This window comes from Cyrtonyx montezumae, unplaced genomic scaffold (genome assembly GCF_038088225.1).
Source record: "Cyrtonyx montezumae isolate F1298 unplaced genomic scaffold, pur_monq_1.0 scaffold_10, whole genome shotgun sequence".
Classification (NCBI taxonomy): domain Eukaryota; kingdom Metazoa; phylum Chordata; class Aves; order Galliformes; family Odontophoridae; genus Cyrtonyx; species Cyrtonyx montezumae.
The window spans coordinates 33,442,211-33,464,556 of NW_027071826.1; the positions used below are offsets into that span (position 1 = coordinate 33,442,211).

General features: G+C 39.6%; 1 protein-coding gene across 1 annotated transcript in view; it reads left to right on the forward strand.

The window, feature by feature from the left end:
* Nucleotides 1-21,250, forward strand: part of LOC136060353 (cytosolic phospholipase A2 epsilon-like) — a 40,331-nt gene extending 19,081 nt beyond the window's left edge. Inside the window, exons 6-23 of the mRNA XM_065754792.1 lie at nucleotides 3,478-3,614; nucleotides 4,405-4,533; nucleotides 5,202-5,242; nucleotides 5,749-5,791; nucleotides 6,188-6,251; nucleotides 7,168-7,337; nucleotides 7,462-7,557; nucleotides 8,310-8,347; nucleotides 9,627-9,762; nucleotides 11,279-11,415; nucleotides 11,790-12,015; nucleotides 13,018-13,132; nucleotides 13,557-13,694; nucleotides 15,427-15,534; nucleotides 16,459-16,647; nucleotides 17,520-17,686; nucleotides 18,192-18,378; nucleotides 20,898-21,250. Coding sequence (XP_065610864.1) covers nucleotides 3,478-3,614; nucleotides 4,405-4,533; nucleotides 5,202-5,242; nucleotides 5,749-5,791; nucleotides 6,188-6,251; nucleotides 7,168-7,337; nucleotides 7,462-7,557; nucleotides 8,310-8,347; nucleotides 9,627-9,762; nucleotides 11,279-11,415; nucleotides 11,790-12,015; nucleotides 13,018-13,132; nucleotides 13,557-13,694; nucleotides 15,427-15,534; nucleotides 16,459-16,647; nucleotides 17,520-17,686; nucleotides 18,192-18,378; nucleotides 20,898-21,208 — 2,432 coding nt within the window. The 3' untranslated portion in view covers nucleotides 21,209-21,250. The remainder of the gene's footprint in view (nucleotides 1-3,477; nucleotides 3,615-4,404; nucleotides 4,534-5,201; nucleotides 5,243-5,748; nucleotides 5,792-6,187; nucleotides 6,252-7,167; nucleotides 7,338-7,461; nucleotides 7,558-8,309; nucleotides 8,348-9,626; nucleotides 9,763-11,278; nucleotides 11,416-11,789; nucleotides 12,016-13,017; nucleotides 13,133-13,556; nucleotides 13,695-15,426; nucleotides 15,535-16,458; nucleotides 16,648-17,519; nucleotides 17,687-18,191; nucleotides 18,379-20,897) is intronic.
* Nucleotides 21,251-22,346: the final 1,096 nt, after the last annotated feature.

Sequence of the window (22,346 nt, forward strand, 5' to 3'; positions counted from 1 at the left end):
TAGTAGTGACATACAAGTAGACCACGAGTTCAGATGTCTCAGCATCTCCATAGGATGATGTTATATTATCAGGGAATTAGGTTGATGCATGTGCCATGCATGGCATGAAATCGCTAATGATGCCCAGCAATACAGAGTTGCATTAAAACTAGAGTGTGAAGAAAAGGCAAATATAATTTCTTTTATTAGCTCTAAGGTAGGAATGAATGAACTGGAAAATCTTTGCTAGCTCTTCCTTACCTTTTTTGTTTGTTTGTTTATTGTTTTGTTTTTGTTTGTTTGTTTTTCCCATGGAAAAGAGGGATCAAAGAAGCTGGTTAATCATTTCAAGTTCTTCCATGCAAATAGGGTATCTCCGTTTTCATCAGCTATCCCAATATCCTGTTATTTTTACTGGTCTCCCTGTTTGCATATCAATTTGACTACATATGAATTAATGCCACTTCTACAGGATTATACAACTTCAGTGTCATGGTTTGAAGATCAGCTGATACTGTCTGTACAAATCAAGGACCATAAAGGAAATAACAAAAATTTGATGGGAAAACACATCTTCCCATCAGTAGAGATTGTAGACAAACTGTGGCACAAACACATGTGGCATGGTTTCTTTCTCCACAGGAAGAGGATATGCTTTGTCCTAGTGGCCCCACCTCACCTCATCTTCAAGGTCAAAATCTGTTACTAACAATTATATGTAATTTGTCTGTGATGAACTAGCCTTGCTATCACACCTAGAATCAGAATGGCTGAGGTAGGAAGGTACCTCCAGACATCATCTAGTTGAACCCTCTGCTCAAAGCAGGATCAGCTGGAGCAGGCTTCTCAGAGCTATATTCACTTGGCTTTGAATATCTCCAAGAACGATGATTCCAGAACATTTCTGGCCAACTTGTTTCAGTGTTTGACTGCTCTCACAGTTGTGTTTGCTTGTTTTTTTAGTTTTATTTTCTTAAACCTACCTTGTTGTTATGTTTAAATGTGTTTTCCTGTGTTTTGATTTGTGCCTATTGCCTCTTACATTCCATTGAGCACTGCTGAGTGTCTCTTTACTCCTGTTGATCCAATTGTGTATTTAGATGAATTGGTAAGATCCTGTAATGCCTTATTTATATAATAACCAGAAAGAGGAAAAAAAAGGGGAGGGGAGGGGGAGTGAGAGATTACAATTCAGGTCAGTGTAGTGTTTTTCAAGTACATCACACATATTTGCTTTGCTGATTTTGGGGGGAAGATGGACTTGTGTTTTTGGAATGCTCGGCATCAGGATTGATAAGTGCATTAATGAGAGGAGGGAAAATCTAGATGGCCTGAAGTCATGTGGAGATCTAGGCTTCCTATTGAGAAACTGTAGATTGGAGCTGGCGATACCACATATCAGGATAAGTACATCATAGCTTGGGAGGCCATCAGATGTTGCAGTGAAGGGTGTTGTCAGACAGATTGGTAATTACAGCCCTTCTGCATGGTGTAAATAGGATCCTATATCAGCTGTTGCCAGAATCAGTATGCTATCTTTTTGCTTCAATTATGTATAACCTGCAATGTTGTAATATATTTTTTGGTGGAATCACTTCCAAAGACGGAAAGGCAACTTACATCCTTTGTGCAGAGCTTACCTGTCAGTTTCAAGAAATTCCTTCAGATTCAGTGCAAAGGATTACCTTACCAGACAGTCATCATCCTCCAGGGATACTCTAGAACTCCTGATGTGGTCTCTAGATTCCAAGTGACACTTTATATTTTGGCAAAAAAAAAAAAAAACCCGAAGCACTATGTCTGAGCACAGACTCCAGAACTACCTCTCTTTTAACCTTGGTCATGGTACTTTTTGCCCATAATTCTGATTGTGTCACAGCTTGCTGGGGAGCACCTGACACTGCTTGCCTGTGCTTCTCCTTCCACAAAATGTGGGTCTGTCAGCTACAGTGAGCTGTGAACGGTTTAAGTTTTATCAGAGAAGAGTCACTATTCTCATTTGAAGTACTTACTTAAATTTTGGTGCATGCTTACAGAAATCAAATAGTAATCTTCTTTCCCAGTGAGTAGATGGTTTTAGTGATTGTTGTGGGTCCAGATTTCTCCTTTCCCCACCAAAGCATGTGTTTACACCTCAGGATGGATCAGCATTTCCAGTAGCCTCTGGAAAATTCCTTGTCCAAGATCTGAGAATCTCTTCAGTGTTCACTTGGGTCGTCATCTATGGGATCGGAATCCTTGTAGTAAATGCAAGTTCCTTCCCTTTATATGCAAACTCCAAAGCCTTTCTGCCTCTTCGTTTTTCCTGAAGAGAGAGGTGGAGTAGGAAATGGCTTCCAGGTCTTTCAGCAAACACCAGGAGAAAGATCCCTGGCTTCCTATTGACATACTGATGGAACAATTGTACTGTTAGTAGATCTCTCCCTTCCTACTCCACCTAAGGATACAATCCTCTAGATACGTGGGATAATTAATTTTTCTGTCAAGGAGGGTTAATAGCAAGGCATGTAAGGTAGTTATTATCTGAATCAGTCTCAAACCCTGATTCTTTTAAGATTTCTCATGAAATTAAGTTGAAGGCATGGAAATGAGAGTTTGAAAAAACAGGTTTCTACACCATATTATCATTTTATTGATGCTTTTCTCTATACATAAGGTTTGCATGTAAAAAAAAAAAACCAAAAACTAATGTTATAACCACATAAAATCTTGCTTGTAACAGTTATGAAGCAAAGTAGGTCAGCTTAAAAAAATGCCAGGGTGAAACTTCCTTCTTTTACATTTTTGAGCCCATATAGTCTCCCCAACTTTCTCAGTTGGTTCCTTTACTGGGGCTGGTACATACCTCTCTTGCTATTTCCTTATTTCAGCTGAAGTTCATTTCTTTGCTTACTGCTTGCGCCAGACTGGCACATCTTGTGCTCCTGCCCTCAGAGGTCTGGCTGGATGAGCAATGGCTCACTCTTGCCATGGAGACAACTTACATCCAACTCTTCTCGTTGTCTCTTCTCTGTCCATAAGGGAGTCTGAGGCTGGGATGCATGGTGTGCAGGGTTTTTTGCTGTTGAGCTCTAGCAAACACTTGAAAGTATTTAGTTTGCCATAAGGTGATAGTAAGGTTCAATACAAACAGATTTCTATGTGGCAATTTTCTTCTCCTGCAAAATTGCCAGAGAGCTGGAAAAAAGTACTGATAAGGGACAGTATAAGACTTCTGGCTATTTATATTGTTATATCACTGGCTAGGACTGTGTTTAAATATATATATGGGGGATTGTGCATAACTATTTGAATACTCTGCTTATTAAAATAGTGTTGCAATGAACAACAACTTATTTTTATCTAGCTGTATGATTCCTATCTTCCTGCATTGGCCTGTGAGAATATGAGAAAGAACTAGTCATCTCTTATCCATATTCCAATTACGAAGTGTTTATGTACCTCCATCTTTTGTTCTGTGGTTGCTCTGCCAGACATTTTGTGCCTATGTTTCCATAGTAAGCCAATCTGATTGCTATGTGAGTCTCTGGTTGCCAACTGCTTCAGATGAGAAATTCCAAACAAAAACCATCAAGAACTGCAGAGATCCTGTGTGGAATGAAACTTTCTACTTCCGGATACAGAGAAAAGTCAAGGTACCCAAAGCTCTCATCTCATCTGTATGCAGTTTCTTTTGGTTTAAACCAAAACAGGATGTCAACAGTTCTAATATCAATCTGAGTTTACTTAAAGTTCTAGCAAGCTGGAGTGTACATATTTGGCTTTTTCTGGAACCCACTTCCTTCCTCATGGATACTTTTTTGTCTGTATGCCAACAATTGAGCCCGAACTGCTTGCAGGAGGCTGAGAGAACTAATGACAGAGTGACATTACAGAGAAACAATGGAAGTAAATCTGCAAAGCAGCGTTAGAGCAGAAAAACCTCTCTTTCTCTGGGAGGAGAGGAAATAAATGCTTATCAAAGCCTAGAAGCTACTAAGTTCCTGTATAATTAAATTTTTTATCCAGCTTAGTACTGCTAATTACACCATTCTTAATGAACACAACTTGGTTTAAAGTGGTAAGCCCAAGAAGAGTGCAAAAAGTCAGCCTTGGAAGTTAATAATGAAGTGACCTTTACTGCTCCAGTTGATATGGGACAATGTAGTACTAATGGTTATCCATATTACTTCCTAAAAGATTAAGTTTGGTGAGTTACTTTTATGTGGAAATGATGTCCCAAGGGAAATCTCACTTCAGCCTTAATTTGTAAGACTAGAAGCAGTTCCTTATAAAGGAGATTACACTGATTTTTTTACTCTTGTGGCAATTTGTCATCAATGATTTTCTATTTATTTCCTCATTCTAAAGCTGATGCTGAAAGTGGAATGATATATTTCTTGAGGACATGCTAACAGATTGTTCATTTTTCATTTATTTTTCCAGAATATTCTAGAAATGACTGTTTCTGATGATGACATCATTCGTGATGATGACCATGCTATTATTCTTTTTGATGTAGCTAAAATTTCCCTTGGGAAAAGAGTGATGATGGCATTCCCACTGAATTCACAGGTGAGAATGCAGTCAGAAGTTTAACCAGAAGGGAATAACATGACTGTCGTGAGGTACTAGATTTGCTGTCTTGTACCACTGGAACCGGATTCTGACTCCAACTGTAGCAAAATTGCTTATAATCTTGAAAATTGTATATTGATGACAAAATTTTCAATCCTGTCAAATCGCTGTTGGTTTCATCTGGAGCAGATTCTGGACAAGTGCCCAAGCCCCAGAACAGATGAAATTTTAGGGGAGCTTTGCATTTTTACTTAACTGACAGTAATTGACAGTTCATCTAATCCTAACAAAGATTACAAAAAAAAAAAAAAAAAGAAATAAACCACGGTTCAAGGACACAACATTCAATTACATTTTTCTAAACATTAAGTTTTAGAATGTTGTGCTCAACATATGAAAGATATCAACAAATAAGTTGTGAAAAGCGGAGGTTTACTAGGGAGACTTGTAAGCATCCTTTTCTCTGCTAGTACAAGTGAGATCTACTTTTCCTTAGAGAAATAAAATCTGCACCTGTACTTTAATATTGACAGTAGCAAGCAAGAAACAGAATATTGTTACTTAATAAAGCATAATGAAGCTGTGCTTGCAAAAATAAGGGCCACTTTTGCAAACTTCTGCACGTGCTGGCTGAGAATGTCTCATTATTTCTCTTTCATTTTCAGGGGAGGGAGGAGCTGGAAGTTGAGTTTCTATTGGAGAGCATGTGAGTAAAACCCCATTATTATGGAAGCAGCACCTCAGAGAGAGATTCATAGATGCAGGGAAATGTTCTGGATGCCCAGTATCACCTCAATAGCCAGTCTCTCTTTGTCTGAGCTTGATGTATGCATTAGCAGATTGCTATGAAGAAAAGAAGTGCTACAGTGTGGAGAATAAGTTCATAATTTTCAGTTCTGTAACATTGTTTTGAAATCGCTATTCATACGGTTTGGAGTTGACAGCTCATGGCTGAGGATACCTACCTAATCTGGGATATACCTGTAGTATTACGATTGTTACAGGCATTTCCCAGGAGCTTTATTGCAATTGAATCATTTCTGCTCTGTAAGCTATGTGGCTTCTAGTGAAAATGAAGCATGCCTTTGTAAACAATACAAAGGAGAAAATAAAATCAAAAGGTCTCTGAGAGAAAAATATGCCCTGTTTAAAAATAAAAATAAAAATCCAGATTATATAATTTCTAAAACACGTGTTATTTTTGTTTTCTAGCCAAGATCATCCTGAAGCCATCATCACAAATGGGGCAGTAGTGGTAAAACATAAAACATTATCTTTGCTTTAATGCCTTCTTTCCAACATTGTTCATTACCTTAGCTGTCATTGACAGTAGTGCAAAACACTAAGTCTTCATTCTTCTATTAGGAGCTTTGTTTTCTCCTTAGAGGAGGACAGCACGATTCTAGAGGAGCCTTCAGACTGCTATCATTTTCTTTTGCTTTTTCTGCATCCATAGAAAATTACAACTCACTTATAACACCATCTTCCCACATAATAGTGAAGTTAATTCTCTCTTTCACTGGTTTGGCAAAATCCTCCAGCACATTTAGCCCACACATTCAAGCAATGATCCTTCCAACACCTGCAAGCACTGGTGTTGAAATAGCTGGATCGGTAATCTAATTCCCTCTCCTGGTCACGTCTGTTACAGTGCCGTGAATTAGCCTGCTTGGAAGTTGAGTTTGACAGCAGGGTGAAAAAAAAACACTTTGCAGGTAAGCTCCATAGTTCTTTAATGGAATATTAGTGACTTTAACCTTTCTGACAATGCCTAGAAATTGCACCAGCTGAATACTAAAGCTTTAACTGACCATTTCTAAGGCAATCTGTAAAATCTTTTCAGTAGGGAACGCCACTTGTTCTGCAACAGATGCAGGTTCAACATTCTGACTGCACAGAGAGCCTTGTGCCGGATGAGAAATGGCATAAGATGCCTGCAGAGAAAGTATCTAAACCCCAAACTGAGATCCTAAAATCCTCTGCTGTACTACTGCTAACTGCTGAAGAATCTTACCTCCTCAGGCATGAGAGTCCTTGGCCTTAAACTTCCTCTGAATCTGTGACAGTTCGACTTGTGTGCACGCACAGAAACACCTCATTTTTTGCAGGGGTTAGCCACTCAGCAGCTGGCTCACGCCTGACCCCGGTCAAGAACCAGAATCTAGAAGTTCCTCTGCCCACCTCCCCTGAGGGGCTGCATCTGGTACGCAACCTCAGAGCACACATATCACATTCCAACAGGATTAGCTTGCCTTTTCAGATAAATACAGCCATCTACTGCAGAATCAGATCTTATTTTAGGGGACCAAGAACACGTTTTGTTCGTTATTTGGCCAGATATGAGAACATGTTATAGTGCAAGGTGCCTGGTGGAGCTTATTGTGATTGTGCAGCTGTTTAAAATTTGCTGCCATTCACATCACACCTATATCTGCCTTTTTGTTCAGGCTACTGTAATGATACAATGACCTGTAGTGTGTGGGTCTTGGACCACTTTCAGATGTCAGCTTTCCAGTTACATAGGGAGTGGTTAAGGGAATTGTTTGAATCTACCTTTTGCTTCCTTTCCCCATTTTCTCTTCATTTGCAATTAAAAGTAACTACTCTGTGCATTTTATCTCATTGTTTTAGAGAATGAGCTAACGTTTACAGTGAGAGGATCATTTGAAGAAACACAGAGAGTTTCACTGGGCTCTGGCTCCCGTTCCCCTCTCCCAGGTCCCACTCTCTTCCACTATGCCAAATACAAGCAACCCTCACTGGATGTTGCACTCACAAAGAAGAGGAGGCTTCCCAGCTTTGTACGTTACCCCTGAGCATGGTAGTCAATACACAGAGCCCTGTGAACTAATCTTTATATGTGAGTAGGCAGCAAGAGAAGAACATTTCTGTCTTAACCAAAAGAACCTCCATGCTTCTTTTCAGTGTGCTTGTGTGACATGCAGAGAAAGGAGGAGCAGAAGCATCCCCCTCTCTTTACCTCTGAAGTCCCTCCCTTCTGAGCAGGAAGCAGTTGGCAAGGTAAGCATCTGCTGACCGCTGAGAATCCTTTGCAACCTTTCAAAAATTCCTACTCGTTCCAAAGATGCAGAAATTTAAGTCCATCTCTTTTCTTTCAGAACTAATTATTTCCTAAACTCCACTGCATCTTGTGTGATGAATAACAAAGTAAATTGGTAGTAGCAAAATAACCAGGGAATCCCTTGGTTATCCATGGGAATTCCATGGTCTATCCCATGGAAGAAGGAGGAGGAAGAAAAATGTCCGAGCTGCTGCTCATCCTCCTTATATGGTCCATGTCCTTTGCCAAGTTGAGTGCTACTAGGACTAAGGGTTGAGGCTCAGCCCCCTAGGAGGCAAACTGAGCTGCAAACATATGAGCATGTGGAGTTCAGCCTCTTTGGCTTCCTTTTGCATCTCACATTGTTACATGAAGTACTGCTGTTTCTAGAACAGTCTTTAATGTTGAAATGTTCCATGGATGTGAATCACTGCAGCTCTTCTCTTCTCTGTGTAGCTAAGCAGTTTTTGAGTAAACTTCATCTCAGCTTCATAAGAGATGAAAGATAAAGGTTACAGATGATAGTGCTGAAGCCTTAACTTGTTAAATCAGCCTATGCTTCTGATAATAACAAAACACTGAGGGGACAGTCTAACTCTCAGTCTTAGTTTAACAAAGTTCAGAGCTCAAAAGAGCTAAGTCCCTTCAAAAGTGTGGAAATCAGACCACCTTAAAATATCAGTAGTAATTATTTTACCTTTCTCCTTTTCAGCACAGAAAATTTGACTTGCTCTTAAAGACGAAAAAATGGTAAGAGATTTTATCTCAGTATAATTATAGGACCTTTTAGGTTGAAAAAGACCTCTAAGATCTTCTAGTTCAACCATTGCCCAGCACTACCATCCATCACTAAACCATGCCCCTTTGCTCTTAGATAATTGTCAGTCAAGTTCCAGTACCTTTGTTACTGTCTGTGTTTTGAATATTGGCTTGTCCTCATTTCAGGCAATGAAATAAAATGGACCTGGAACAATACAGAGTTTCAGAGGTTGTGATTTTATGCAACATGATTATACAATGAGTTAAGTTTTATTTTTATTAGGAACAAATTATATTTTTTGTTGATATTTTACTATAATCAGTATTATTCACCAAAGGCCAGTGTGAGCACTCACTGAAACCTCTAGGAATTATTACCAAATGTAAACTTCCAATAAAAGCTGCATTTCAAAACTCTCTGAAAGAAATCAGTCATGTTCCCCCAAGCACAGACAAGGGAAAAAGAAGGCCAAAGCCAAAGTACCTGATGCTTCTAGAATAAGAAAAAAAAAAAGATATAATACAGGTACCTGCATAGATTTTAATTAGCTAATCAAAGAAATAAATGCATATAAATCTATTTTTATACCAGCGAAACATGTTGTGCATTTTGAGTCATGGTTAAAACCTTCATAAGTTTTGAAGGATGCATCTGAGACATTTTGTAGGAGCTTCTCTTTCTTTGTGAAAGCAGGTGCATCTTCTATTGCGCTACCTTCAGTATATATTCTGTGAGATAGGCACACAGTTTATATCTGTCATATAAAAATCTTCCCCCTTACCACAGCTTCTGAACTGTTACCATTATACTTACAAAATATCCATAAATGACTACACACAGGAAATGGAAAAGCACAAGTAAGAAGAAAACACTAACAAAAGCAAATATTCGAACCACACCTTCTGTGATGTGAGGGCGCCTGCAGACATTTGCACAACTTCTGAAGGTGCATTTAAAAGCTATCTTCAAAACCCTACCCTCTGCAGGCTTTTGGCTTGATGTCTGAAAGGGAACGGTCCTGCTACTTGCAGCTCTACCTGATTTCAGGTATCTTCAGTAAGGAATGGGCAAAAAAGGGCGAAAAAAATCTCCCTTAGCTCAAACAAAATGTGTTGTTCATCTCTAGGAACAAAACTGAGCATTTTGTCTTTACCTGTTCTGCTTTGTATGTGCATAATGATCAAGGCATGTCTATTTATAAAGTAGAAGCAGTTCAATTACTGAATTTTGCTGTAAGCATGATGTAATATACTTGACACTATGTTACAGCCAGGAAGACCTAGATGTACGCCTGGGCTTTGACTTGTGTGCACAGGAAAATGATTTCATTTGCAAAAGGAAGAAGGTTGTTGCAGCTGCTCTGAAGGAAATTCTTCAGTTGGAGGAGGACTTGGAGGACGATGAGGTAGCTGAGAGACAATTATTCTTTACTTTCCCCACAGCTGGATTCAAAATATAGTACTTGTGTTCAATTTTTCTTATTTCAAGGACATCAGAAAGTTTCACATGAAAGCTACAGCTAGATTTGTTATTCTATGGAAGAAATGAGTACACAGAGGCAAGATTTATAAAAACCTCATAGAATTGTTTGAGCTGGAAGAGACACTTCCAACCAGGCCATCTACATCTACCATTCCACCATACCTTGCAATGAACAGGGACATCTACAGCTAGATCAGGGTGCTCAGAGCCACATCCATCCTGACTGACTGTCTCCACAGACAGAGCATCCACCAGCTCTCTGGGCACCTGTTCCTACAGGAACTAGCTTTGCACTGAATAATGTTCTGTGCAATGAAGCAAAGGAGGGTTATGTGTTCTCAGGATGGAAGACAAAGCTTCTTTAGGATTTGCAGTCATCTCAGTGAGACCTAACTCACTGATTCAGCAGTTCTCCCCTCATGGTTCAAATGGGTTTAATTAGATTATGCACTTTATGCTGGTGTTTAGGCTCTATTTGTGTGAGCAGAGCCTGCTGCCAGTCTGACTTCATCTGCTGCTGCAGCTAGAGCATATGCTTACTTAACAAATGGCTCAAGGAAAGAAAAAAATCAGGCTTCTTTTTAATATCCCCAAGACTGCATAGTAAATCCTAAGCTCATATGCAGAGATAGCAATTTTTTCTAGTTTTGCCCTAAATGCAGAAATCTCTTTTTTTCTTTTGCATACCTGGGTATTTCACACACAAGATATTGCAGTTAAATGCCAGCACCAAGCTGACAGGTTACTGAAGGTTATTACCTTCTGGTCCCACGTGGTCTGAATTGGTCAGTGCTCTCTTCAACCCATAAATCATGATACATCTAGTATTGTCATGAAATACCTATGCAGTAGTATAGTAGATATATCATCTTTATCCATGTTTAACAGATATATACATATAAATAACAGATTATTGTTACTCATGTTGAAACTGTGATTGATACCCATGTTTCCTGGACTATTGTACCTGGTAAAAATCTGGTTTAGATGGCAGGATGTACCATTCTATGTTTACCCTTGGTGATTGATTTTGCAATAGCACACTGAAATTTTGATGTTTGAGATAGTGAATCTCATGTCCAATTGCACAAATGCTTGGCAGGGGAAACAAAATCACAGAATAATTGAGGTTGGAAGGGACTTCTGGAACCACCTAATCCAACCCCTGCCCAAGCAGGAACACCCAGAGCAGGTTTCCCAGGGCAATATTCAGGTGGATTTTGAAGATCTCCAGGAGAGAAATTTCACAGTCTATGTGGGTGTCTCTTATTCCTTCTGTGCCCCATTACAAATTCAGGTCTTGCTTGTCTTTGCAGACCACTGGTATGCAGCAGCTTTATTACTTCATCAGTGTTCTAATACTCTCTTTTCTAATCAATGACATCTCTCTCTCCCCTCCCACACAATCTAACAAATGCACATATTTTGGGATTGAACAGGTACCTGTGGTGGCAATCATGACAACAGGTGGTGGAACCAGAGCTCTGACAGCCATGTATGCGCACCTTCTCAGCGTGCAGGAACTGAATGTCTTGGATTGTGTCTCATACATCACCGGTCTGTCTGGCACAACATGGTAAGGCCAAGATAAACAAAATCTTCATTGGAGTTTGCCAAAAATGATTTCAGTAAGTGACTCAAACTGTTACAGTGGTGAGCCTCATTTAAATATCTAGTAGTTACTATCTGCAAAACCAGAAGCCATAATTGTTCATAGCATTTTTGTCCAGTGTTATTAAGAAAGAGCCTTCTTTTTATGCTGTGGCTTTTTCTCAGTTCCTTCACTCGGTATTAGTGTCTGGAACTAATGCAGTCCTGCTTAAAAAATGTGGTTGGTACTGCACACACGTGTTTTGTTATGTAAATCAAGACATGACACAAAAACCTCCATAATTTCCTAAAGCTCAGCTTTAGATTTCACACTTTTCCTTGCATTTTGCTCTTCTTTAGGACCATGGCAAATTTGTATGAAGACCCTGACTGGTCGCAGAAGAATCTTAAGAAAACACTCAATGATGTCCGAAGGCACGTGCTTAAAAATAAGTTCTTGGCTTGTTTTGCCCCGGACCGTCTGAAATACTACTTGAAAGAGTTATGCCAAAGGAAACAGGAAGGGCATCAGATAAGTTTCACAGATCTGTGGGGACTCATCATTGAATCTATGTTCCGTGACAAGGTACAACAGAAGCACTTTTCAGATTTGCATATTTAATGTATACAGTAGTGAGGGCAGAAGTAAATCAGAGTGACTGTCATTTGAGGTAATCTGGTTCAACACCTCTGCCTGGGCAGCCAGCTACTGAGCAGATCGTGTCTAGTCAAGTTCTAAATACCTGCATAAGTGGAGACTTCACAACCTCTTTGTGCAACCTGTTCTATTGTCTGGCCACACTTAGAGAAAAGTGTTGGCCGGTTGGTTCATTGATTTTCAGATAAAAACCTATACCACAATACTTGTCAGTATCTTTTTTTTTTGTGCTTTGCTGACTGTATTATGCAGATGTTAACATCACACCTGGAACAGATGGGCTGGGAATAAAAGAGAAATAATAGCAAACATCCAGTATGAACAACTTTGAAGTGAATTAATATGTAAATATTTAAGTGAAAATTTTACTATTCTTTTCAAAAATAGCTACAGTGTGACAAAGCAAAGAAAAATCACAGCTCCCTCTCAAGCTTTGGCACCACTCCCAAAACATCCTCTACCTTTTTTAACCATGTCAGATGCTCACAACAGAAGCATAAAGGGACAAGCCACACTGAATATTAACTCTGTCTGGGCCTTGGCATAGACCTGAAGAAAAGAGGAGGATTTTCTGAGATTCTAAAGACAGGGATTACTTTTCCTGAATGAAATATTTCATGCTGAAAATGTTTTTCAAATATTTTCAGACTTTTTTTTTTAAGACAATGTGAATAATAACATTTTCTTACGACCTCTGAAATATGAGATTTTTTTCATCATGTGGACAGATCATTCATATCATGAGATCTGTTTGTGTGCTGAGGTAGGTGAGGGTCAGAGAGTGGGTTCAGAGCATCTCCCTACGTTAACCAGTGGGGAACATCCTAGTCAATCTGGTATGCCGTTTTTTGTCAGAGCCCAGGTTTAGGTGAATTGAGAGGCTCTTTGTGTCATCTGACTGTCCTCAGCTACTATCTTTCTTCAAAACAGGAGGATTCTCTGAAGCTCACAGATCAGCAGCAGGCACTAAACCGTGGTCAGAATCCACTGCCCATCTACCTCTCTCTCAATGTGAAGGATAAAATCAGTGACCAGGATTTTAGAGGTAATCATACTCCCGAACTACATTTAACTTTTAATCCCCTAAAGGAGTGCATTTGGGATCAGTTAGATAAATCAATTACATGCACACACCCCCTAAGGGGCCAGTTCACCTAGAAATAGATTCTGTAGTTAAATATTTGAAGTCCTTAGTATATGGATGATGGAGAACATTATCCACAAATTGCCTGCTCAGTATGTCTGTAGAAAGCACCACAAAACCTAAAATCTGCAGACATATTTAGATGTAAGGAGGCGTCACTCTTTGTGTTCCACACTGTGAAATACACAGTGAATAGAACAGTTGTCTGCTATCACTATGTTAGCTCAGAAACTATCTGCCTTAAATTGGCTAACATCATAGGTTTTATTCAGCTAATCTGAGCATCTGCTGCTGTAATCAGTCTGTGGTGTGCTTTTCTTTTTAGAATGGGTGGAATTCACTCCTTATGAGGTAGGATTCCCGAAATATGGTGCCTACATTCGCGCAGAAGATTTTGGTAGTGAGTTCTTCATGGGTCATCTGATGAAGAAAATCCCAGAATCCAGAATCTGTTTTTTGGAAGGTAATTTGTTGACCTAGGGAAATGTAGTTTAATGCAGTCCATCCTGGGCAAACTGCTCTTCTAAAATGATTTAGTTATCATATTTTTATCTGCCAGAAGAATTTGAATTTTGTTGTCAATTAGAATTGACAACAGGTCACCATCTGCAGGTCTCTATTTTCTCTGAAAAATTCAGTTGAACAAATTTATTTGATTTCATATGCGGTCATGTTTACTGACATGAAGTTTTTGTAAAATTTACATACCTTCAACAGCAACACAAGTAGTGTAACATCATGGGTAATTTAAATTATGCATCCCTTTTTAGCCCAAAACTCTACAATAAAGCTTTTTTTCTAAAATGTTACTGCTGCAGCAAACGCTGATCTGTCCTCCAGGATAATACTTCCATTTTGGACTGTAAACAGTCCTAGTAGTTACATTTTTTTTTCCGTCTTGCACAAGAACAATCAAATCTGTAAGAAATGTTTTTTTTCCCTTTGTGAAAGCCATCTCTTGCCTCATTGTTTTTCCAACTTCCACCAATTGCATAAAGGAAGTTTCAGAGGTGTTTTGCGTGTGTTGAGATTTCACTGTAACTCATGAGGAGGCACTAGAAATCAGTTTAATGCCAGAACCTCCTCTTTCCTGCAGATGTCCAGTAGAGTGCCTGGATCTCCTCTTCCATGGACAAAAATTTCAGCAGGTCACCAGCCACCTTCCTACACTTCTCTCCTTGGCACTCTCCACTTTTTTAGATGAATGCTGGGATGTTTCTGTCTCTGCTCCTGACCACTGACCCTGAGTGCCCTCATTCACTATTTCCTACTCCAGTAACACATTTATTCCAAGTGTTTTCTGTGAATGAAGCAAACTGCTTTGCACCTCAGCCTCCAAACAGAGTAGGGACTGCCTGTATAGGTCCTGTAGCTCCTTTGTGCACAGCAGAGGTTGTTCTACACAAAGGGTCAAGGCCATGTCCAAGCTTCCTGAGTGCATCCCTTTCCATCCTTCACTCAGTTTCTCCCAAAAATGCCAGGTTTGGTTCTGCAGTTTGGAGGGTATAGGAAGGCACTGTTGCAAACACAATACATCTAACTAGACCAGGGAGTGTCGTTTTCTTACCCTGTAAGATTGCAGATAGGTGGCAGTCTGGGTTGCCGTTAAGTTCACTGCTTGATTATTTTTTTTAACCTTTTCATATTTGTTTGTAGATGGAAGAACTTAAAAATATAGTCCAGATACACCCAGAGGACAAATAAAAAAGATTTATGCCCTTACATTTCCTATTTTCAAAAGTTTTAAGTCAGCCTCCTCATTCTGAGGGATATTAGTATGCGAATCTTGAATATTTTCTGGCAGTTCTGTGTGACAACTGTGTACCTGTAACAGGGCTATGCTACGATAAATAAAACCTTTAGAATTGCAAATACTGGGAACTTGAGAACAGGAAATGTTAAGGACAGCTGGAAAATATTAAATTTACTTGACAAGATGCTATTTAAACTTAACAAAAATGTATATCTGAGCAGATACATCAAAATTACTGCCAGCTCTGCTCATAGATACCAATAAACTCTTTACATACTTTGTGGATTCATATACTGATTGGTAAAAGTAGTCCTATTTATTTGCCCACTAATACATTGTAATTAATAAAGTTTGCTAGAGAATGAAGAAAATAATAACTGTGAATGAAAATGCTTCCAGATCTTTACTGTTTTCTTTCTGCCAAATATATCCTATACCACAGGGATTTGGAGCAGTGTATTTTCTCTGAATCTTTTGGATGCTTGGTACATATCTGTTCATTCAGAAGACTTCTGGCACAAGTGGACCCGAGACAAAATTACTGACATAGGTGAATAATTTTTATTTCTTTTTTTTTTTCTCTCACTGAGTTTTTCAAAGCGATTTTGGGATTCCTCCTTCTGGACTTTATATAATCAACATGCAAACTAGGAGAAAAATTCATGCCATATTTTACAGTGTGACAATCATTATAGTCACGTGAGGAAAAGAATCCACAAGATTTGTCACAGGAAAAGAAAAAAGAAAAAAATAAAAAGAGTATGACCCTTATATGGGCCAGATTCAGAGCATGAGAGTAAACTGGAGAAAAATGTCCCTCTGTAGTAGGAGCAACTGGAGACCACCCTGTGATCCACATGCTCCCAGTTCTTCTCTTGGAACTTTGGCTGTGGCATGAAGCTTCACTGAAGAAAAGAAAGCATCATCCTTGCCTTGCCTCTCTGGAGCCCATGAAACACAAGTACTATTGAGGGTCATTTCAAATTGATTATAAGGATAAGATTTGCAAAAGCCACCAACCAGATAACACCCATAGGGTAGGATTTCAAGAGGAAACATAGAACACAGACATACTACAAACTAAAAAATGAAAAGGAAGAGAAATGTAGTAAAAAGGATGATTTATCTTGTATTTGTAGGGGGCTCATTTCTGACTGTTGAAACAAGGAGCTCGCTAGTAAAGAACAGTTCAATTGTGTATGCCTCCATTTTTATTTATTTATTTATTGTGTGTGTGTGTGTCTGTGTAGTGGTGAGATGATCTGTAATGTGAAGTAGCAAGGGAAGACAGGGCAAGTGCAGGACACCATACTGGGTAAAAAAAAAAAAAAAATAGATGAAAACTCCAAGGTTTGTGGTAAGAAAAAGAGCAAGAAGTCAAAGTTTTCCCAAACATATTAAAACAAATTATGACTGTGTAGGCTGACAGCAACAGTGCTACCACATAAAAGAACTGTTAACCTTTCCTTTACAGATGATGAAACCCAGTTCCCTAAAAGACCAAATGAGCTGGAAACTCGGGTGGTTTGTCCCACTGACAGCTTTTCAGACATTTTTCGAGATATCGTCACATTACGTCCAGCAGCTTCAGAAATCCATAACTTCCTAAAAGGCCTTCAGATGAACAACAACTACCTAGAGAGCGAATTTTCTAAATGGAAAGGTATGGTAATAGCATCCCTCTTTTAGGAATATTTTATACCATCTATTGAAAAATTATGCAATGCTGAAGTTTTTGTCAAGCTGACTGCCTTTTTGTTCTGTTTCCATTCTCTGATAATATTTGAAACTGTTGCCAAAAGGTAAAATTACTCAGTAGGAGAAGCTTCAAAAGTAAGTTCCTAAGAAATTCTCAAAGCCTAACTAAATTCCCAACTAAACAGTCAATCAGCATGTACCCGCTGGTGAGCCAGCCAGCCAGCCCACGTTCTTGTGGTGGGGGATTCATGCTATCGCATAGTGTCTCTTGCCTAGATAGTACTCAAGGGTGTGGGAGGAGCCCTGTTTCATCTTACTTTCTTGCTTGTAAGAAAGATAAAACGTTCATAACAATTTTCCTTCTTGTACCGTCTGAGAGGTTGTACTTTGACTGTATCAGATCTTCCAAGTTCTGCAAGGAGCTATGGCTGCCTACCTTAATATCTTCATGCCTGTTCTTGCAGCATGCCCAGCACCAAACACATTAAATCTTTATTCTGTTCAGACAGTGAGGTACAATTTTATTTTTTCCCCTATGAAAAGAAATTTGGACTGATAAGAGCTGCACACAAGAACAGGGGATGGAATTAATACTGTTTTCCTGAACCTCAAGTTAACATCTCAGAGGAAAGGAAAAGAAACTGCAAAGTAAATAGTGGAAATACGAAGGCAGATAAAGAATCCAGAAATGACTGATCTGTAGCTATCAACTACACAGGTAGACCTGAAGCTCCCCCAGAGGCTGAATTTTCTTTTTTAATAATTGACTTTCCTCAACAAACCAGAGCATCTCTTGTACTGAGTCCCTTCTCTGAAAAACAAATCCTTCTTTTCTAGACTGTGAGCTTGACTCTCAGCCCAACCACCTGACAGGAGCAGCAGACTACCTCATCTTGATTGATACTGCGTTTGTCTTTGCTACCAGTTACCCACCACTCATGAGACCAGAAAGGAAAGTGGATGTCGTTTTGCATTTCAACTACAGTTCAGGTTCTCAGACAGGGGTGAGTATTATATGTTCCTCTTTAATGATCTCTCTGCTTCATCACTCGGTTTCCAGAATGGCCAATCCTCTACTCATAGAACCTCTTTTTCAGTATTTAGGCAGCAGTAAGAAGCTAACAGTTTAGCAGGGTCACATTGAGCAGTATGCTGTTATAAGTAAAGTAAGCATTTAGTAAGCTGACTCTGCCCATTTTATGCATAAATGTGTTTCAGTTGGTCTGAAGGCTATTAGATGTAGAACCCATACAGTTAAAAATGTATAAACATTTAGTTGTGACACCATAATGCTAAGGCTCTGAAGAGCCACGTGTGATTCAGACCACGTGCTAGCTGGCCTCCACTAGCTGCCTACAATACCTTAATTGGGTACATGCTATAATCTGCCAGAACTTGGCCCTAACCCCACAAATCTTCCCAGTGAAACTGGGATTTGGTCAACTTCGAAGTGTCCCTGCTATGTTCTGATGCTTTGTTACATTTTGTTTTCATATGCCGGCAAACCAGCCACTGAAGGAAGCCTCTAAGTACTTTGCAAAACAAGGAATTCCTTTCCCTAAGGAGGTGCCAGATGATCAGGAAACACCACATCTGAAGGAGTGCTACCTTGTTGGTGAAAAGGAGAGCCCAGAAACCCCTATAGTAGTATTCTTCCCTCTTGTAAATGACACCTTCAGGGAATACAAAGCACCTGGTAAGTTTACAGTCACCCACTACATTGTCAGAGGAAGCAGCCTTCTACTTTTTCTTTTTTACTCTACAATATCTGTTATTCAGACCACCCTGTAAACACTCGTAGACTCAAATTTAGATTTGTTTATATCTGAACTGTATCAAAGAGATGAAAATACATATTTTTTCCTCAAAAATAGAGCAGCAGCTGAGATCAGCCTTGAACAAAAATGCCCTTATTCAGAATTTATTTATCTTGTCTTTTCGTAGGTAAGTTCTGGAATTAAACAATAGAAAGTATATTCTATTTATCTGCAACAGCAGAAATTAGCAGGACTATTTTCTTTCATACCTCTTCTCCTTTCCTCTTACGGAATGCTTTTGGGAATCTGAAGGACTTCATTGTTTAAAATCATTTCCAGAATTACAGTTAACACAAAAAAACCTTGAAAACAAAAGTGTGAACCAGTGAAGTGATGAAAATTATAGCTGAGACGCGCAGACAGTTTCTGGGCATTTCAGTGGGCCCTACTTTAAAACTTTAAGGAATTTAAATAGCAACATTGCTAGTCATTTCTAAACAGACTAAACTTGTCAGAGCTCCATTCTACCCTGATGGTCTCAAAAGTCTTGATTACTGCTTCTAATGCAAACTATAATCTCTATCTCAGGCTATGAGATCATTTTTTAATCACTTCAAAGCCCCACAGTATACTGAAAACCAAAAGTCCTGAGGTGGTATATGGTACATGAAACGTAGTAACAAAACATCCAGCAACTACTGCCCCAGTTGTGTTCTTTTTCCCTTTTCATTATTTTTTAAGTAAGCCATAAAAATTCTGCCACCTGCAGCTGGACACAGCCTCCATGGTGGCAGGACAGACCTGTGCAATCCTTGGGAGGCTGGGAATGAATGCCTGCCCTCTGCTAGCTGCAGGCAGACAGCAGCTTAGCTTATAGTGCACCGACTTCTATAGCAAAGGGAATTTAGAGCCTGATCAGCACTAGTGCCTACTTCTGGGTTGTCACTGTTTCTTTTTCTCATGGCAGCTGTTTGTTAGAGAACCGAGGGTTATGTGGAGTAACATGAAAGGAAAAAACATGGGTCAGTTATCACACCAGGAGAGAAGGCTGGCACAAGACAGTGCCTCCTCTCCTTTAGGTCTCTGCCCAAGGTGGGGACCCTCAGCAGTTCATTAGCAGTCAAAGGCACAAACTGGAGCCCAGGAATGGAGCAGCATTTTGTCTAAAACAGCAGCTAAATCAAAAACCTTCTTGGTGTGAACATCTGGAACCAATGGTCAGATCCAAGCTGAGATCAACTCTTGTTCTCAGTCACCAGTGACATAGGAAGGCACTATAAAAAAGTAAGAGATGTGTACTTGACATCTTCAATATCCATGAATTTGTTGAACTTTGTGATTCCAGGATAAGTCTTGGGTGTTTTTTCCTAGTACCAACACACTGTGGAGGTTCCTTTAAATGTGTGCTCTCTGATAGCCTGCAAATCAAGTTCTGAATTAGTTTTCTACCGCTAAATAAATTTTAAAAACTTAATTGATTATCTTCAGATCATCATATATGATGGATATAACATTTCCAGAGATTACACCTGTGGGACTGTCTGCCTGATTATTTTCTTCTGGTATGTTATGTATATGTTGATTATGCTGGGATGATGAATAAGGCTTGAGAGGTTATGTCAGCATCTCTGCCAAATCTCAGGAAACATCAAGTCCAGCCTAGCAACTGACATTACACAGTCTGTAGTTTTTATAGCAGCAAGTAGCTTGAGGAAATTACAGAAAACATTTATGCCATTTGCTGCTGAGCTGTGTTCAGATCATGGTTCTGTGAAGTCTGTAGGTTTCAACAAGATAATCGTGCTTTTCAAGTTTGTTATCCATATATTATAAAAATTCTTCCCAGCATGCAACAGGAGTTGCTGAGCAGATTATGCTGAGCCAAGGGAGAGCTAAAGTTGCCAAAAAGACAGCTCTGCATTTGGAAAGCTTGAATCACTAAGATGTCTGGATTTTCAGCAGTCTATTCTGGAGATATAGCAGTGAGGGACATAATATATGGAGGCAGGGCCAGAAGGAACAGAACTGGCAATGGCATCAGAAGCTCATTGCCTGGAAAGAAACTGCTGCAGTGAAGTCCTGGCTGTGGTCACCTCCTTTGGAAGAAGGGGAAAGAAAGAAAGAAAGAAAGAAAGAGAGAGAGAGAGAGAGAGAAAGAGAGAGAGAAAGAAAGAGAGAAAGAAAGAAAGAGTAACCACTATTCACTTATCACCTTAGTTGGAAATGAAAGGTGCTGCAATGTCCAGGATACAGCAGCAAGGTGAGGGCTGGGGAGCATCAGCACTGAGGGTAGCCTGGGGACCTGGCTGTCACCTTGTCCCCGCAGTAAAATAGTGCAGCAATGAAATACCCCTGAAGGGAGATCTTTGGGTTGTGATCAACTATGTGTGCATGCCTGAGAGATGCCTGACTCTAATGGCTGTTCTGCTGATTAACCAAGTCCCTGTTTGTCCCTTAGGGGTGAGACGGAGTCCCTCAGAGATGGCAGAGGGCAATGTTGATGTCACCAATAGCTGTGGTCCATACTATATAAACAACCTGAGTTATTCAGAGGAAAATTTTGACAAACTGGTGAACCTAAGCTACTACAACGTCCAGAATAATAAAGACTTGATTCTCCAGGCCTTGCGCTCAGCAGTGGAACGGAAAAAGCAGAAAAAGAAATGGCAACCACTGCAAAAATCTGCTGGTGATGATGGCATGGGTGTGCCCAACAGAGAGGCACCCCAGCATCTGCCCAACTGTTTAGCAGTAGAGAAAATGAAATAAAACATCCACAAGTACTGCTAATGGAGGGAAAAAAAAAAGAAAAAAAAAAGGAAAAAATAAAAAGAAGGAAAAAAAAAAAGAAGAAAGGAACTTGCCTAGGTACTGAAAAGCCGAAGACTGCTAAAAACACTTTGTTTGTCATCGGAAGTGCTGCAGCGTGTCTGACAATGGAGGGCATAAACAAAAAAAGCTGAGCTCTTCCTTGATGAATTAATGAGCTTCCCTCGCTGACAAGCCCCGGAGCATGGCAGGGTGCAATGTGCTGTGCTCCCACTTGCAGTAATGACCTTTCAGGCCAAAGCTGCATTCTGCAACCAAGGAAGCTGATGTTGCTGGTTTTCTACCTGCACTATAGAAGGAGAGGAACTTAAGTCCAGAATTGCAACAGAGAACAAAATCTGCTGTTTCTAAATCAAAACCTACTTGTGAGCTAAGGATTCTTTATGTGAATGTAAATGAATATTAAGCTTTATACAAGAAAACACTTTTTTCAAGTCAGAGTTATAGGAAATAAATATTTTTTGCAGCAAATATATGTTACAGACATTTCTTCTAGGAGCTTCTCACTCTACTAGCAAGCCAACTTAAACATGAGAGGCAGACTTACTTCGTACCTTCTGAGAATGTACTGAGGAAGCAATGCCACCTGCTCCAGACCTGGGTGTGAAGTGTCCCAGGAGCCTGACACCATTTAACAGTCCATTTAAGGCTCTTCTGTTTGAGAACTGATTTATGCTAAATTATTTAGTCAAGTACGTTTAAGTGTTTGTGTTGCAAGTTGAATCACAGAATTGTAGCGGTTAGAAGGAACCTCTAGAGATCATCTAGTCCAACCCCCCTGCCAAAGCAGAAAGGAGAAACAGCTCTAAAATTCTTAATATCACTCATTCTAATGTGACTTTTTAACTTGTTGCTGAATAATCCATCAGAAATTAGCAGATCATTAACTTTCAGCTTTCTTTATCACCTTGGTCATGGCACTAACGTGGCTTCTCTCATATGAGCAGTTCATTTTCCTAATGCAGATACAGCAGGTTTCATAGCACTTGGATAAGGTGCTTCATTGGAGTCTCATTGGAGCTCTGTAAAATGCTGGCACCACCATGGGAAGTGAGAATTGGGCTCTCCTGGAGGTTAG